Here is an 18,655-nt window from a genome sequence, read left to right as displayed (position 1 = left end):
AACGTGGAAACACCGTCATCTTCTACAACATTGATTCACCAGTAAAATACATGGAGTTGGATCAATGACAGTGGATGGAGACACTTGTTTTTATGCTTAGTCAATGATATTTTTGCTGATAAAGTAACTTTTTCCAAATTTTTTTTTCTGCTTTGATATAATGTTTGAATTTACCCAGAGTTTTTATGAACATCTACATGATCCGTGAAAGAAATATATGGAAATAAACTATTCACACTGAAAAAACTTAAAATAAAGAGGATAATCAGAGATGGGTAGAGTAGCCAAAAATTATACTCAAGTAAAAGTACCATTACTTTAGAAAAATATTACTCAAGTACAAGTAAAAAGTAGTCATCCAAAGAATTACTCAAATAAAATTAAAAAAAAGTACTTGATGAAAAAATTACTTAAGTACTGAGTACTTCCTGAGTAACATCATATTTATTGTTCATTTAAATACAACAATTAATAAATGAAATGTTAAAATAAAATATATAAAATATATATGGGAACATTACAGCTAGTTACAAATATACCTCGCAATAATTGTTGGTTATATCACATTAACATCTAGTCTGTTCTTATGGAGGCAGATACTGTGCGTCGTTTTCTATTTCCTGTTACGAGTTAGCCTAGGTATCTTCGAACATATTTTCTTTTAACTTCTTTAACTCATGTGAATCATGTGAGTTTTTGGCGGAAGTCTTTCTAACAAAACAAAACAAATGGTTCGTGCATTAACAACTGACCAAAAATAAAAGTAACGAGCCGAATGTACGCCATTGTAACAGAGTAGAAGTAGCTTTTCTTCATCATAAATATACTTGAGTAAAAGTAAAAAGTATGTTGAATTAAAAGTACTCTTAAAAGTGCAATTTATGTAAAAAGTTACTTAAGTAAATGTAACTGTGTAAATGTAATTGGTTACTACACACCTCTGAGGATAATATTACAATAAATGGTGATAAATCACTTAAGAAAGGTTAAATATAGAGAAAAATCCATTTGGGAACTGTTACAACTGTACTACAAGTATCACTGGGTCTTTATGGGTTAAATATATTACACAAGGGTTTTATATTTTTGTATTTTTCATGGCACATAAACATAAGTGCACCACATTAAGAGTGTGGGTCAAGTGTTTGCATGAAAGAGTTATGCATACTGGTCACTACAGTGGACAGTTCTTCTCCAGCTGTTCTCTTATATATTCTTGGATTTTGTTGTTTTACTTGCATATCAACCAACACAGTGGATACTTATGCACCATCCCATAATACACTGCTTACTGTAACATTCCTGTTCTTGATAAACCTGATCTGCAGCAACATATTTGAGTGTAAATCAATTGCTAATTGTTATTAGACTGTAATTAACAGTTGGGATTTTTTTTTTTAAATTGTTGTGTTTTGTTGTTTTTGCATATTATTTGTGTGAGTAATAACTACTATTATAGTACAGGGTGGGGAAGCAAAATTTACAATGAACATTTAGTTGTTTTTTCTCAGCAGGCACTACGTCAATTGTTTTGAAACCAAACATATATTGATGTCATAATCATACCTAACACTATTATCCATACCTTTTCACAAACTTTTGCCCGTATGAGTAATCAGGAAAGCAAACGTCAAGGAGTGTGTGATTTGCTGAATGCACTTGTCACACCAAAGGAGATTTCAAAAATAGTTGGAGTGTCCATAAAGACTGTTTATAATGGAAAGAAGAGAATGACTATGAGCAAAATTATTACGAGAAAGTCTGGAAGATACTATTAAAGAAGAATGGGAGAAGTTGTCACCCCAATATTTGAGGAACACTTGCGCAAGTTTCAGGAAGCGTGTGAAGGCAGTTATTGAGAAAGAAGGAGGACACATAGAATAAAAACATTTTCTATGATATAAATTTTCTTGTGGCAAATAAATTCTCATGACTTTCAATAAACTAATTGGTCATACACTGTCTTTCAATCCCTGCCTCAAAATATTGTAAATTTTGCTTCCCCACCCTGTATGTTAAAATGTGAGAAAACATAAGATTAGCAACATTAAAAACTAGAAGCACTCGGAGAGCGCAGACCTCCGCCAAGGCTGATCAGTGGCCCCCCCCGTGGGCCCCCCCCACGCCAAGGAGGTTATGTTTTTGCCAGGGTTTGTTTGTTTGTCTGTGTGTTTGTCTGTCCATTAGTGTGCAACATAACTCAAAAAGTTATGGACAGATTTTGATGAAATTTTCAGGGTTTGTTGGAAATGGGCCCCCCCACCCCCGATCACCACCAAAATTTAATCATTTCTTCCTTATCCCATTTCCAACAAACCCTGAAAATTTCATCAAAATCTGTCCATAACTTTTTGAGTTATGTTGCACACTATCGGACAGACAAACAGACAGACAAACAAACAAACAAATCCTGGCAAAAACATAACCGCCTTGGCGGAGGTAAACATTTATCTCATAGTTTTCACACAGTATGACGGTAAATGCATGTTTCTTTGCTTCAAAAAATAAACACCTGGTGTCCAGCAGAGTGGAAATTTTTTTAACTCCATGAAAAATAGGTTCATAAAAAAAAATAAAATAAAATTCAATCACATTGTTTTTTTCATGCCTAAAGAGGAATAAAAACACTCAGGAAAAAAAAATCTTGATTAAGGTTCTAATAATTCATGCATGAAAGGGTTAAATGTGCCCTGATTGTGGTTTTGGTTTTAGGCGCCCAGAGATCACCATTGTTTCTGCAGAACCTCTGGGTGGTAACAACTGGTTTCCAGGAACCCCAGTGGTTTTCTCTTCTCCTCCTCCTCCTCCTCTTCCTCAGGTAGGCCGTGCCTGAGCGTTCCAATTGACTTAGCTGTGATTCACAGACAAAACATGTTTGACTTGGTGTGCAGTGGCCAGGAATCTGTGTTTCTCCAGGCTCAACAGAAGTGCTTTATGTGTGTATAAGATAAAAGACTGTAAGTGGATTGTGAATGCAGGGTAGCACATACATACTGGCACATGTAGCACTATGAGCAGAAAAACAAATGTGTGCTTGAATACCTCTTTTTTTTTCATGACTTAGCCCCCACCATCCTACGAACAGGTGATTAAAGAGAAGACCCAGGAAGAGCACACCCCACAGCCCACTGCAGCCCCCCGCCGGGGAAACGACACTGCGACAAGCTCCACACAGACTGATCCTGTGAAGGAAGACGCCGCCATCCCACAATGCAGTGCAGCTCGTCAGTCTGCTGGTGAGCCACTCAGGAGTTACTGGTTGCAGGGAGGATGATGGGACTGTGGCTCAGTTGGTAGAGCAGGTCGTCCAGTGACCAAAGGGTCGGCGGTTTGAATCCTGGTTCCGACTGTCCGCATGTTGAAGTGTCCTTGGGCAAGATACTGAACCCTAAATTGCTCCCGGTAGGGCCAGGCAGCGCCTTGCATGGCAGCAGTCGCCTTCTGGTGTATGAGTGTGTGTGTGAACGGGTGAATGTGAGGAATTGTAAAGCGCTTTGGGCACCATGAAGGTGTAGAAAAATGTGCTGTATAAGTTCAGTCCATTTACCATTTTTTTTAGGAACGGCTGAAGTTATGTTTTCATCTGGGTTTGTCTGACTGTTAGCAAGATAACTCAAAAAGTTATGGACGGATTTTGATGAAATTTTCTGGAAATGTTGATACTGGCACAAGGAACAAAAAATGATTGACCCTTTCATGCATAGGTCACTACAGTGGACAGTTCTTCTCCAGCTGTTCTCTTGTATATTCATGGGTTTTGTTGTTTTAGTTCCATATCAGCCGACACAGTGGACACTTATGCATCATCCCATACACTGACATTCATACCATTACTGTAACTGTGCAGTTCTTGATAAACCTGATCTGCACAAACATGTTTGAGTGTAAATCAATTGTTATTTGTTAGACAAATAACAATTGCTCCAGAATCCTGGAGGATTCTGTTGGGTTTCTGTAGAATTGACTTAGAGTCTGGTTTTGACCAACTCTATATATAAAATGTCAAGAGATAACTTTCTTGTGATCTGGCGCTATATAAATAAAATTTGATTGATTGAGTGATTTAATTGGTTTTCCCCTGTAAGTCGCTTTGGAAAAAAGCGTCTGCCAAATGCGTAAACATAAACATAAACATAAACACAAAAAGTGTTTTTTTTTTTGCATGTTATCTCCATGAAGTGAGTAATTACTAGCATTAGAATATGTTAAAATGTGAGAAGACATCAGATTAGCAGCATTAAAAATGTTTTTATTTCATTGTTTTCATATCACTTTCTGATATTTGGTTTTAAACACGTTTCTTTACTTCAAAAATTAAATGCATGGATATTTTTGTAACTCAATAGAAAAAAAACCTCAATCACATTGTTTTTTTCATGGCTAAGGAGGAATAAAAACACTCAAAAAATAAATCTTGACTGAGGTTCTCACAATTCATGCATGAAAGGGTTAAATTTTGGTGGTGACGGAGGGGGGACTGATCTGCCTTGGTGGAGGTCTTCGCTCTCTGCGTGCTTTTCTAGTTGCTGTTGTCTCTTTTAACTTTATAGGGTGTAGAAATACTCTAAAATTAAAATTTTCAACCTTAGTGTGTTTTTGGAGGACATAACAAAACGTAATTACTTCTGTGATGTTTTTCTTTTTTTTTTTTATTATGTAGAAAATCAAGGTTACTGAAGTTACCATGTTTGGGTCCTTAAATAAAGTAAAGTAAATATAACTAGAAAAGCACTCGAAGAGCACAGACTTCTGTCAAAGGAGATTAGTCCCAGTGCCCCCCACCCCCCCAAATCACCACCAAAATTTAATTGTTCGTTGTGTCAGTATTAACATTTCCTGAAAATTTCATCAAAATCTGACCCCCCCCCCCCCCCCCCCCCCCCCGATCACTTTAATTGTTCCTTCTGCCACTATCAACTTTTCCTGAAGTTTTCATCAAAATCTTTCCATAACTTTTAGAGTTATCTTGCTAACAGACAAGCAAACCAAACCCCCCCCATCACCACCAAAATTTAATCGTTTGTTTCCTGAAAATTTCATCCAAATCTGTCCATAACTTTTGGAGTTATCTTGCTAACAGACAGACAAAAAAAACAGACAAACCCCGATGAAAACATAACCTCCGTCGATCATGGCGGAGGTAAAAAATACAATAGAAACACATGTAAGGTGAAAAGAACATGTATTTTAGAACATTAGACCAACATAAGTGCTGATCCAGACCCCTGTCCACATCCACATTCTCCCTCTGAACATCATTCCTTACATTAGTACCATTACTTCATGGTACCTAACAAAGCAGGTCCACTCACTGTTCATGCAGAGCTGGACCTTACAGACCCTGTAGACCACACTGGACCTCAGATTGTTGACTCACTGTCCTCACTGGAACTGTTTGTGTCACTGTCTTGTAATGAGTGTGGAAATGACCAAAAACAATCACTCTCCTGATAGAGAGTTAAGGTCTGTTTGATTTGTAACCATATGGACTCTTTATGTCTTCTCTAGAGCAATAGTTTTTAAATTTTGACTGTTTCATATTTGATCTAGTCATTCCTTTCTTTAGATTCTGTTCTATGCTTATTATTTTGATAATTTAGTTAAGTTTTTCAGGTCTTATAAGGTCTTGCTTTCCACAAGATGAAATTATTGACATTGAAAGAGTGAATGAAATGACCATATTGTTTATTTAAAGCTGTATAGTTGTGCAAAGCCATTTAATTCTTGTACATGATGAACATTAACAGTGGTTAACACTGGTGCTAATTTTGGTTCAGTTCATAATGTATTATTTAGTTTAATCGTTTTGAAAACTTTTTAGTTGTCTTTCAGTTAACAATATTTTTTTTCCCCATCTCTTGTTTTAGTTTTAGTCTTAGTTTTTGTTGACTACGCTGTAAAAATAAATTTTGAGAGTAAAACAGTGCTAAACAGTCCTATTAGGCACTGTATTTTCAGAACTTATAATCTATATCCTCATGAGATATTTCAGCTAATGAGATCAATTTAAGCAGTAACAAACTTTAAGAATATTAAGTCTACCTCAAATGACTGTTTTTATTACTTGTAATAAGAAGAACATGCTTGAATTTTGGCAGGATTTTAAGAAATCCCACCAAAGAAATCTTCCATACTTCAGGAGTTTTTTTGCTTAATTCGAGACAATTTGGTCATATTTGGTTATATTTGACTACTTTCTAGGACAGGGGTGTCAAACTCATTTCAGTTCAGGGGCCAAATTTAGGTAAATTTGATCTGAAGTGGGCCGAACCAGTAAAATAATAATAATATAATAATATATAAACATGTCAATTCCAAACTTTCCTCTATGTTTTAGAGTTAAAAAAGTAAAATTACCTCATGAAAAGGTTTACATCTACAAACTATCCTTTCAAAAGATGTGAATAACATGAACAAACTGAAAAAATAAGTGTAATTTTAACAATATCATGTTTCAGTTGACACATGTACATTATATATAACTTACAGATCACAGTAGATCCACAAATACACAAAACATTTATTAACAGGTGAAATATTATTAAAATTGCACTTCTCTTAAAACATTTCACGTTGTTCACATTTTTTTAAATGAAATTATACTTTGTTTTAGTGTAAATACATGAAAATATTTACATTTACAAAGAGAAAAATTTGGAGTTAAGAGTATTTATAAGTTATTGGGTAGTATTTTACTGGTCTGACCCATTTGAGATTGAATTGGTTCGATTGTGGAACCTGAACTAAAATGATTAATATCTTCAGTGTAATTTTGGCATTTCACAAATTCATCCCCAGGGCCGGACTGGACCCTTTGGCGGGCCGGATTTGGCCCCTGGGCCGCATGTTTGACACCTGTGTTCTAGGAGGAATGTTTTGCAGTGTTTTCTAACCCCATTCTGCTTCCAGGTAACAAGCCCCAGAAACCACCAAGACCATCACTGCCCAAGTCAGTAAACAGAAAACTTTCCACTGGAACGGCTGGACCTGCTGATGAGGAAGTGGTCACAAATACCTCAACATCCACAAACCCAGAGAACCAGGATGACTCTAATTCACATATAAAACCACCTCAGCAGGCAGACTCCAGTAACTCCAGCACCAGATCTGTCACTGTACACTGGGATATTCATACCAAAAATACAGAGAAAGTCTCCGGAACTGCGGCCCCATCCTCAGAGTCAGAACTTAATCTGCGCCCTGTCCCACTTCCTCGTACAAAATCCAGAAAGCAGGCCATTGCAAAAGAGGCTGAAGATGACACTTTGGTGAAGCTCGGTGAAAATTCAGACGCTCCCTCAGACTTTGATCCGGAAGATGTTTCTCCAAATAAGTATTTGAAGGAGTTACTGGAGGTCTTCAGCGCAGAAAACGAGTCCAAGGAAAATTGCGACGTAGTCAACCAGTCAAACGAGACAACACAAGGTGAAGATGCTGACGGCAAGATGAGCCACAGTCAACGCAGTATCCGGGCCAGGATCCAGGCCTTTGAGAGCCAGGCTGACACAGAGGAGAGATATGTGGCTGCACCTGTCAGACCAGAACCCCAACCCCGGAAGACTACTACCAAACCTCCTGTTTCTGCTAAACCTTCTGTTGCTGTCAAACCACAATTAAACTACAGCACTGATAATGTTTATGAAAACCCAACACCAGCAGCTAGACCTCAGCCCCCTCCGAAGAAACCTGTGGTGGGACAGTCTGTAAAAGAGGAGCTAGATGCGTTACTCACTAAGGGACCAGTTCCAAACCGATCACGTCCTGCACTCACTAGAGCCAGCAGCATCTATGAGGAGGTGGAACCTTCCCCAACTCCACCTATACCTCCAGTGAAGCCCATCAAGGAACCCCTCAAAACAAACCTTAACATAAACAACCACAACTCGACCTCTGTGATTGGACAATATGAGAATGTGGAGAAGTTATCAAGTGAGTAGCATTTTTGAAATTTTAGACAATAAAGAGTGTAAGGCAAAATGAATTCTGCAAAATCAACCCAGTTGTACAGTCCATCAGAGTCCTCAAGTAAAAAAAAAAAGAGAATTTTTGCAGGTAGCAGGAAAGGAAGGGAAAAAATAAATGAATTCATGGATGAAAATAATTTGCAGGACATTTAATGATAATGATGATCATCTACTTTCACTATGGTTGATCCACAGCTGGATTGTTTTATTGTGAAGTGAGCTTCACCTCTGTTTACATCCAGCCACAGGCGTCACTGAGAAGCACATATTAGAGATTTATTGATGATGTGCGTTTTAGCCAAAAATATAGCCCTTAAAAGTGAGTTACTGTGTAGACAATGTGATTAATCACAGTTTAGGTTAGGGCAGGTTGCAGGTCTAATGTATGCAGGTACAGGCGGGTGCATACTGGACCTGAAAAAAAATGCAGGTAGTGGGTCAGGTTGCAGTACTCAGCTTTGTGGGTACGGACAGGTGTAGGTTTGGAAAAGTGGACCCATGCAGGACCCTGCAGTCCATAATGGATGAATATCCCTTAAATATTTCATTTTTATGTTACTATGAATTATCTTTATGTAATATTAATATTCCAAACTCTAAACAGCATGAGGAGGTCACGTACCAGAACACACAGAGGACTACCAGAACCACAAACGAATCAACTCTATGTATCCACAGACTGGATCAGTCATTGAATAAAATATAAAACTCATTGTTTCCACACATCTGTATTATGGTATCATCAAGGTTTCCTCCTCAGACAAAAACTCACAGTTGGTTGTTTTAACAGTTGGTCAAAATCACACTGTGTCTTATAATCTTCATATGCTGTGTCAGCTGATAGTTTACATTATAGCTCTGTTAGCTTGGCTCAGTTTTTAGACAGAAAACAGCCACTGTTGTCTGTGCAGTTTGTGTTTCCAGTAGCTGCACTAAAGATCTGTTTGGAATCCAATAAACACAGAACTGTCACAGTTTAGTCTGAACTTAATCAACAAACAGCATCAACCCATGTCCTGTTCTCCCATCAGGTAATATCTGTACAGTAATAAAATAATTAAATCCAACAAATGGAGGGAATTGAACTAAGGTTCAAACACCTCTCAGATCGAAACTGTCAAGCGACTCATAGCACCAGTACACTCATATTGGAGGTCAAATTGCCGGAAAGGACAGGTTTAAAAAAACAAAAAACCAAATAGCATCAACTTTGTGAACATAATATAGTTCATGATCAAACTCAGCCGTTAAGGCTGTGATTTCATCATCAAACTGCATTCTTTTCATTTAGAGCTGTGTCCTGTGGTGAAAACAACTCCACTGCTTCTCACTTTAATCACTTTGTCACTCTCTCTAAAAGTTGTTTTTTATTGGTTCTCATCCCATAACCTCACTTTCTGATGCTTTGGTCAAAGGCTACAGTTACTTTTCCTCTTCATGGGAGATGACAGCAGTGACTCACTACTCCCTCTAGTGGTCACATAAATCTGCTGAACTGTCAGTGTAAATGTATTCAGTTCATATTTCTACAATCAAATTCATTGCCATCTTTGGCCAAACTTGACAATTCTTGATTGTAAACACACTAATGATACATCTTTTTTTTGTATTTGGAAGTAGAAATACCACAAATAGCCTAAAACTTGGCTTATAAGGAGAAAGCATGTATTATCAGCAAAAAGTAATTAACATGAGTGGTCACAGTGCCACCAAATGGTCCCTGTAGGTACTGCTGTATTAATCTTAAGTGTGACACATTTTACTGCTGTAGATGTTTTAAGTTTATCTTCATTTGAAGTTCTCTATGTACGGTTGCTAGTTTGCTAGTTTTATTTAGAGCACCGCATCATATTCTGTAATATCACTGTGTTTGTAACATTGCTGTCCTCTGAGAACTACATACGACTTAAAAATACATTTCCATGAACTTGGAAAAATAGGACAGTTTACAACTTTGTGAATGTGATAATATATTTAACAAAGGAAGGTTGAAATGTTCCTTTATTTTTGATTATTTGTGACAACCTATAAACACATTTAGAAGCACATGGTTTTCATTGGACATGAAAGGAATGAAAAAGTGTAATCTGAAAAGTCACTAGAGATGATGGAAAAAAACAGATGAAAAAAATTGCAATATTTGAATTATAAAACTAGAAATGAAAATATGTAGCTAGGATAGGCTCCAAATGACCCCTGTGACCCTAGTGAGGATAAAGTGAGTTCAGAAAATGAAAGAATAAATGAAATGAAATGAAAATACTCAAATAAAATACAAGTTCCCTAATTTTGTACTTAGATGCAATATTTGGTTTAAAAAAAAAAAAAAGAAAATGGTTAGATTGCACCCCAGCAAACACACAACAATAAAAATGCAAATTAATATATATGAAGTTCTCAAACTGCATTCTCACCTGACTTTTACATTAGATAAATAGGTACAAACCTAGATATGACAGATAAAGGTGAGTGTGTGAAGTGCTGGTAGGCATAGTTATGAACTTTAGAGGAAGTCAGGTGAGATGTTTGGAATCTTTATTCTGCTTTATCTAATACATTACAAAGAACTAGTAAGTGTAACATAAATATACAGCTTTACAGTCAGATGTCTGTGTTTAGATCAAGTCTCAGTCAAGGCCCAGAGTAATGTGGACGGCAATGGAGGCTCTTTCACCAGACAGAGTATGACGAGAAGACCGACCACCATCAGAGTCCCCAGCAAGACTGGTTCATGTGAGTCCAGTGGTTGGAACCCAGCCTGGTTCTTTAAATGTCACACTTGTTAAACGGCTAATATACATATATAATAATAATAATAATGGGTTCAATATATAGTGCTTTTCTGTTTTACATGCTCAAAGCGCTTACATTGGATCCATTCTTTTTCCACATTCACACACTGGTGATGGTAACGTCATTTAGACTGAACTGTTTTTCCCCATACTGTACCCACCTTGTCATTTTTTATATATAAGTTAATTGTTTATTTCATAATGGAGAATATGTTATCCATAAGTTTTTGTCTCTTCTCAGTTTCCGACGGTTTTCAGGACAGTCCTCCTCCTCTCCCTGCTCAGAAGCCCGTCGGCTCTTTAAACCCATCATTAAACCAACAACAAAACTCAACATCCATCTTCCCATCTCAGGTAAGATTTCCAGACAATCCTTAACCCCTTGTGTGTTTCATCTGGGATTGGACAATTAATTGAACTGCAGTTGTAATCACAGCCTGTGCAGTCATCTGATTGGAAAAGGATCCAATCTGGAGGTCCAGATTTAGGAGGATTTAGGCCCAATCCCAATTCACCCCTTGGCCCTCCCCCTTACCCCTACCCTTTGAAACTCAGTTGCAAGGGTTAGGGGTTGAAACATTCCCCTATGAAATGAGACGACCCTTCGTGACCTGTTACGTCATCAGTAGTCATTGATGCCGCTATAAACAGATACAATGACTTTGTTTCTAAAAGTATTCTCCATGCCGTCAGTAGCTGTAACCATGTCTGTTGCATGGGCTTTGGTCGTCTTTTTGCGGCTATCAACTATAAACTGCAGAAATGCGATCTATAACACATTCAAACGGCATTAAACGGTCGATCAAATGGTTAAGCTGTTTACAAAGAAAATACATATATTTGTGTGTTTCTTTCATTAAACTGCTGCACTTTTTGGCTGTATTTACCTCCATCTTGCCAATGATTGGAACAGAATTATGGGCAATTTCTCCTACCCCCTCCATTCATAGTGTGGTCCTGAAAAATCTAAATTTCGAGGTCCAAACAGCCGTCTGTCTTAGCCCTTCCCCTCCATCTAATTGCGAATCGGGACAAAACTACCCCTTCATATGTACATGCAAAATGGAGGGGAAGGGGGAGGGGCCAAGGGGTGAATTGGGATTCAGCCTTAATGATCTAATTCCAGAAATTTAAAAAAAAAAAACCTTTGTTGTCTGATGGTGTATTAGATTTAATGACGCTGAGTAGGCAGAGGTAGTGTGTAAAATATACAACATGATACACACAATTTTTTAATGTGTTTAAGGTTTTATTTGAGTTTAAGTTGGAGAAAATACAACTTTAAACATGAAAAGCACTCGCAGACCTCCACCAAGACAGATCTGTGTCGCCCCCCCCCCCCGATCACCACCAAAATGTAATCATTTCTTCCTTGTGCCAGTATCATCATTTCCTGAAAATTTCATGAAAATCCGTCCATAACTTTTTGAGTTATCTTGCTAATAAACAAACAAACAAACAAATAAACCATACCATACCAACTTTATTTATAAAGCACTTTAAGAACTTTAGAGCTGGCCAAAGTGCCGTGCACCAAACATAAAACAAGGGATTAAATAAGTAAATAAAACTAGTGATAACACAGGGTGTTAAGCGGGCAAAGAACAACAAAATACAACCATCATAAAAACAAAGACAAATTAAAATCTGTTAAAAACAGCATAAAAAAAACAGACATGTCACTCACTGATTAAAAGCTAATGAGAAAAAGTGCGTTTTTAGATGTGATTTAAAGACAGGTACAGACTGAGCCTGTCTAATAACTAAGGGCAACAGAAAAGGCACGATCCCCACGAAGCTTCTTTTTAGTTTTTGGAACCACAAGCTGCAGCTGATCTGCTGACCTGAGAGGACGAGGGGGGGTGTAGGGGTGGATCAGGTCAGACAGGTAGGAGGGGGCAAGGCCATTCAAACATTTAAAAACAAATAGAAGAATTTTAAAATCAACTCTAAAACACACAAAGTGATCACAATACCACAATAAAAAGAAGTAATTCATCTTTTTTTTTTCTTCAATAACCAAGCGAGTAGTGTAGTCTTGAAATCAAATCTCAATATTGCCCACTAAAATTGCAGTATGGCCTTTTCTCCTAATTTCATCATTAGGGGTTTCTTCTAATTAAAGTAAAATAAAATAATTTAAGTGCATCTTCAGTGTACATGTGTATCTGAGTAAAAGCTATACATAGCAGATGATCTCTCAGTAAGGTTTGTGTTGATTATTCACAGCACTACTTACCTGCTTTATTTCTGTTCCACAAACAAACAAACAAACAAACAAACCCTTACAGCTCGGAGCTCAAACTAACATGGGTGAATGCTATGTGTTGTAGCACTGTTACTATGGTTTCTAGTACTGTAGATGGTCTGTTTTACTGCTAATAAAACTGTAGAATTGGATTCCTTCTCAGGAGTCTTTCTACGCTGGACCGGAGCCATCACTACCACCTCGGTGAGTGGAATCCTCTTTAGTAAAATCTGTTACATGTTTCACGTTTGTTGAAATTAACTTGATGATTGTTGCACTTCAGGAGGCTCAGTACAGCTAAAAGCCTCCCTCCTCGCCCACCGCCAGCCAAACCAGGCCCAGGAAGACCTCCGCCACCACGCGTCCATGTCTCAGGTCAGTCCACTTCGGTAACTTGGGAGACCTCCCCGAAACCCCAGGCACAGAAGCCCCACAGGACCAGACCAGTGTTGCCTCCAAGGCCCAATCCAGGCCACCGTCTCTACAACAAATACACAGTAAGAGAGATCCAACTGTGACTCTGTAGGTTGTAACCAAGTATCTCATGATCAGCATCTGTTTCATTTTAAATACTTTATTCCACCAGCTTCAGCTTCCCCATGGCATTGCATCCTTTGATTATAATGGCAACAACACAGGAGAACTATCATTTCAGGTGATTAAACTAATTATAGTATCTGTATAATGCCTCTGTGTCAAGTGAATTTACACTTCTGTTGATCTTCTCCGCAGAAAAATGAAGTGCTACTGCTGCTAAAGGAGATTGACTATAATACATTTGAGTGCCAGGTTGGGGACACGCAAGGCAGAGTAAACAAGTCTCGAATGAAGGTCATCACCCCTCTTAGCTCTTTTTCGGATGTCTCCCCATCACAGGTAAACTGTCCTTTTTCTGATTCTTGAGCCTCAGTTATTAGGTTGTACCCTTACAGCCTTGGATTCATTAACATTTAGAGTCTCTTCTCCCTGTTAAAGAGCGTCAAACCAGCCAGATCGGATGGCAGAGACAGTAATGGGCTGAAGGTGAAGGCCTTACATGACTTCGATCCAGGTGACGGCTCAGATGTTGTACTGTAGTCACACTGAAATGAATCATTGAGAAATGCATCTGACATTTCTGTCAACACCAATAACATTACATAATGGATGAGAAAGCTAAGATGTAGTTAGCTTTGCCTTAGGTCAGTGTTTTTCAACAATGGGGTCAGGACCCCTCATGGGGTCACCTGAAATTTCTAGTGATTGATAAAAAAATTTAAAAACAAATTACTAATAAAAATATTCTTTAATGATTCAATATATATTCCATTATAATTAAAACACCGCACATTTTTCCTAATAAAAATCAAGTTCAGATAAAATGCAGGATATAACATCAGAGAGGGCATATCTGGATTGACCCAATCATGTGACGGCATGTGTTACTACGCTTCAACCTGCCTGGACACAGTTGAAACTGAGAATGGAGAGATTTCTTCACCCACCTAGCCCTGCTAAGACATCTATATGAGAAAAATGTCTGGGGTCGCCAGAAATTTGTGATGTTAAAATGGGGTCACGAGCCAAAAAAGGTTGGAAACCACTGCCTTAGGTTGTAATACATACTATTATCCAGGGAATATAGGGGCCCTTTAAAGGGGTCATTATTTTGCTAAACCCACTTTCATTAGTCTTTGGTTCATTTATTTGTGTATTTGGACCCTAACAATTCCAAAAGTTTGAATTTGAACCCTCCAGGTGCTGGAAAACGATCTTTATGTTCATTCCGGCAAAAATCAAGTGGATTTCTACACCGTCACGACATTTGTACATATAAGGTCAAGACTTCTGACAAACATTTCTCAGAGTACGACATAACTGTTTTTCAGCAGCAGCGGTTGTAGTTCGTACTGAAAATATGTCCAAACTTAGACCCAATTACCTAAGATGTTCAGTTGTTGGTTGAACGGCACAGAGCAGCACAGTCAACAACCTGGGGGGGGGGGGGGGGGGGGGGGGGCAGGAAGTGGCTCATGTGCATTTAAAGGGCCACTGCTCAAAATGATCTTTCTGGTGTTATTACTTAGAAATAGGTTTGAAGATGGACCTGTGGAGTTTAATTAATGAAGAATTCAGACCCAAGCAGAGCATTTACAGTTTATGTAGACCACAGGGAAATGTTTTCAAATACATAATTCCATTTAAAAAAGCAAAATATCACTCCTTTAACATGTTTCCATTATGTGCTATTTCTTTCCTTCCTTCCTTCCTTCCTTCCTTCATTCCTTCAAGGCACAGGTCAGCAACCCTGGTCCTCGAAAGCCACTATCCTGCATGTTTTAGATGTTTGCCTCTTCCAGCACATCTGATGGTCGTTATCAAGCTTCTACAGAGCTTGATGATAGACTTATCATTTGAATCAGGTGTGTTGGAAGAGGGATACACCTAAAACATGCAGGATAGTGGCTCTTGAGGACCAGGGTTGCTGACCCCTGTTTCAAGGAAACACCACTAACTGTATTTCCTAACTAATGCTGAGTTTTCCCTGCATGTAAATTCAAACAAATAATTCAGTTTATAACATAGCATTTTAAGTGTTTGGATTATTTTTGAGCTGACATTTTTGATTGTTCCCACAGAGGGTCCAGGAGAGCTGGCTCTCAGAGCAGGAGATGTTGTGAGCATGGTGGAACAGGTGGACAATGAATGGTACAAAGGCACCTGTAGGGGATCCACCGGCTACTTTCCAATCAATTACGTCCAAGTCCTGGTATGTCTGTAAAATAACTCTCCGTACATAAAAACCTCCTTCTTGACAAAAATGTAGAAAAGCAGAGATATGCACTACCTGGCCAAAAAACCCCCAAAAACAATCGCACGTGCAATATTTGACTGCACAACCTGTGGTTTTGATTACAGGAGACATTCACTGTGACATCTTTTTTGCCACATAATGCTTATGTAGAGTCACAATATTCAGCTCTAACTGCAGTAAGTAGCCTCTCATTCCTTTAACGTCAAAAAGATTGGACAATCCCAGGATTGATCAGGATCAGCAGGCTTGTGACAGAATGATTCAGGGAGAATGAGACATAATAATCACACGTGGATTAGCCTCCATCAGCTCCAGTCTCTAATTACCTCCACCAAGGACAACAGAGGTCATGTTTTCATCTGGGTTTGCCTGTTTGTTTGTCTGTTAGCAAGATAACTCAAGAAGTTATGGATGGATTTGGATGAAATTTTCAGGAAATGTTGATACTGGCACAAAGAACAAATTATTATATTTTAGTGGTGATCGGGGGGGCTTGGCGGAGGTCTGCGCTCTCCGAGTGCTTTTCTAGTTTGGGATGCAATGAAGACGGGATGCAGTGGTCCGATTCTCCATCCTCAATAATCAAAAATTAATGCAACTATGGGTGGAAAAAATATGATGAACCTTATTGTGACACTACATAAGCATTATGTGGCAAAAAAAGATGTGACAGTGAATGTTGCCTGTAATCAAAACCAAAGGTGGTGCAGTCAAATACTGCATGTGCGACTTTTTTTTTTTTGGCCGGTCAGTGTAAATGATACAGGTTAAGGAAAGAATTAATGAGTCTATTCCCAATTTAGTCAGATTCACCAAAACCCCTGCCTGAAAGGAAAGGAAAGACGCCCTCTGCAACAGTCAGGTACTGTTTTTATAAACTAAAATCTTCTCATCAGTCTTCAAAAGCCCATCACTTAAACTGGTTTTGTTGTGTGGACAGTGGGCCCAGATGTGTGGCAAGGTTTGACTTTGAAGGGGAGCACGATGACGAGCTGTCCTTCTCCGAGGGGGATGTGATCCAGTTGAAGGCCTACATGGGACAGGACTGGGCACGAGGACAGATCGGCTCCTCCACGGGAATCTTCCCCCTGAACTTCGTCGAGGTCGTCGAGGATCTGCCTCCGCCTCCGAGTCAGCAGCAGAAGCAGTCCACAAAGAGAGCGCTGCCTGGTGAGATCACCCAAAAACAACAACACTAAATCCACGTCTTGTTCTCATTACACCCTGGTTTAGTCACCTACAGCATCAGTACACATTAGTTTGTCTTTTTTAAAAAAACTTTACAACAGAGGGAAAGAAAAATAAATTCATTAACTAAAAATGAGTCAGGCAAAAGGCAGGCTCTTGATATGGGTCATGAACTGTGACCAGGTTCTGTCATATTTATCCTCCAGCCCCTGTACTGTATACTGAATTTTTCCCAGGACCAATCCCAACATTACCTCTAATCCAATGAACATAGGCAGGAGGGTTCTTCCCCTTCTAGTTCAGCGATATCAGACGGCGAACATGCAACGATGCAAAGGCTGTTGCATTTTTGTGGAGATGGGACAACTTTAGCTCATCACTAACTAGTAGTAGTAGTAGTAGTAGTAGTAGTAGTGGTAGTAGTAGTAGTAGTGGTAGTGGTAGTAGTAATGGTAGTGGTAGTAGTAGTGGTGGTAGTGGTAGTAGTGGTAGTGGTGGTAGTAGTGGTGGTAGTAGTAGTGGTAGTGGTAGTCGTAGTGGTAGAGGTAGTAGTGGTGGTAGTAGTAGTGGTAGTGGTGGTTGTAGTAGTGGTGGTAGTAGTAGTAGTAGTAATAGTAGTGGTAGTAGTAATAGTAGTGGTGGTAGTGGTAGTAGTGGTGGTAGTAGTAGTAGTAGTGGTAGTAGTGATAGTGGTAGTGGTAGTAGGAATAGTAGTAGTAGTAGTGGCAGTGGTAGTGGTGGTAGTAGTAGTAATAGTAGTGGTGGTGGTGGTAGTAGTAGTAGTTTATTTGGTCGTTAATTACTTTAAACAACAAACAGAAAACCACATATCCGTTGTTCCATACACAACGCGACTGAAAGGGTTTAGGCTGAAGTTCAGACTTACGTTACCTAACACTATTTACAATTAACACAATGTTTCCATTAGAAAACAAACTAACAATAAAATTTTCAGTGTTGGTATTTTTCAGGTGTCTTCTGCTATTATTTCTCCCACTTCTCCTTCCCATACTGCTTTAATTTCATCCCATGTTTGAGGACAGCCGTTCAGAATGAATGCATATACATGAGTTAGGCTTTTAAAGGTGGAATATGTATCCTACACCAACATGTTCTCCTCCTTATCCTCACTGAAAACAAAAGGGAGGCTGTGTCCTTCAGTAAAGAGCTTTCATCCATCCTTTTTTCCTTTGTGTTGCCAGGCATTCCCCTCTGTGGTATGTCAGGAATTTGTGCCTCTGTTTCACTTTCATTAAATAGCTGTTTACAAAAGGTCGCAATCACAGTAAACTTCAAACCTCGACACATTAATGCAACCAGGGCTGTAGCTCAGAGTTATTACAGTTTGAGTTTGAACTTTTTCTTTAGTTTTTGTTTTATAAGTAATCTAAATAGTTTTATTTTTTATTACTATTTGTAGGAATTCAGTTGTTTTGATTAGATTTAATTTACTTTCTGTGTCAACTACAGTTTTTCAGGTTCTATGATGGAAAAAGTCAGATGAAAGAACACATGATTAATAACACATATTTTTAAGCAATATTATTATCAAGGTCCCTTATGTGTAAAGTCATTTTATTTCATACACCATTGACTCAGGGGACTAAACAAAGCAGATTTTACTTGCAATTCTATTTGATTTTAATTTATATTGCATTGTTCATTGTAA

At 38.4% G+C, this 18,655-nt stretch overlaps 1 protein-coding gene across 2 annotated transcripts in view; it reads left to right on the top strand.

Annotated features, from left to right (window-relative positions):
• sh3d19 (SH3 domain containing 19) overlaps positions 1-18,655 on the top strand; it is a 50,479-nt gene that overhangs the window by 22,125 nt on the left and 9,699 nt on the right. Inside the window, exons 5-17 of one of the 2 annotated variants that reach the window (XM_030148979.1) lie at positions 2,713-2,818; positions 3,065-3,236; positions 6,910-7,929; positions 10,584-10,697; positions 10,998-11,110; positions 13,150-13,208; positions 13,288-13,501; positions 13,591-13,659; positions 13,737-13,880; positions 13,980-14,055; positions 15,623-15,753; positions 16,602-16,660; positions 16,739-16,968. In XM_030148979.1, the coding sequence (XP_030004839.1) occupies positions 2,713-2,818; positions 3,065-3,236; positions 6,910-7,929; positions 10,584-10,697; positions 10,998-11,110; positions 13,150-13,208; positions 13,288-13,501; positions 13,591-13,659; positions 13,737-13,880; positions 13,980-14,055; positions 15,623-15,753; positions 16,602-16,660; positions 16,739-16,968 (2,507 nt within the window). The remainder of the gene's footprint in view (positions 1-2,712; positions 2,819-3,064; positions 3,237-6,909; positions 7,930-10,583; positions 10,698-10,997; positions 11,111-13,149; positions 13,209-13,287; positions 13,502-13,590; positions 13,660-13,736; positions 13,881-13,979; positions 14,056-15,622; positions 15,754-16,601; positions 16,661-16,738; positions 16,969-18,655) is intronic. The other variant, XM_030148972.1, reaches the window with a different exon arrangement.

Source organism: Sphaeramia orbicularis, chromosome 1 (assembly GCF_902148855.1).
Source record: "Sphaeramia orbicularis chromosome 1, fSphaOr1.1, whole genome shotgun sequence".
Lineage (NCBI taxonomy): Eukaryota > Metazoa > Chordata > Actinopteri > Kurtiformes > Apogonidae > Sphaeramia > Sphaeramia orbicularis.
This window is presented reverse-complemented; position numbering and strand designations above follow the sequence as displayed.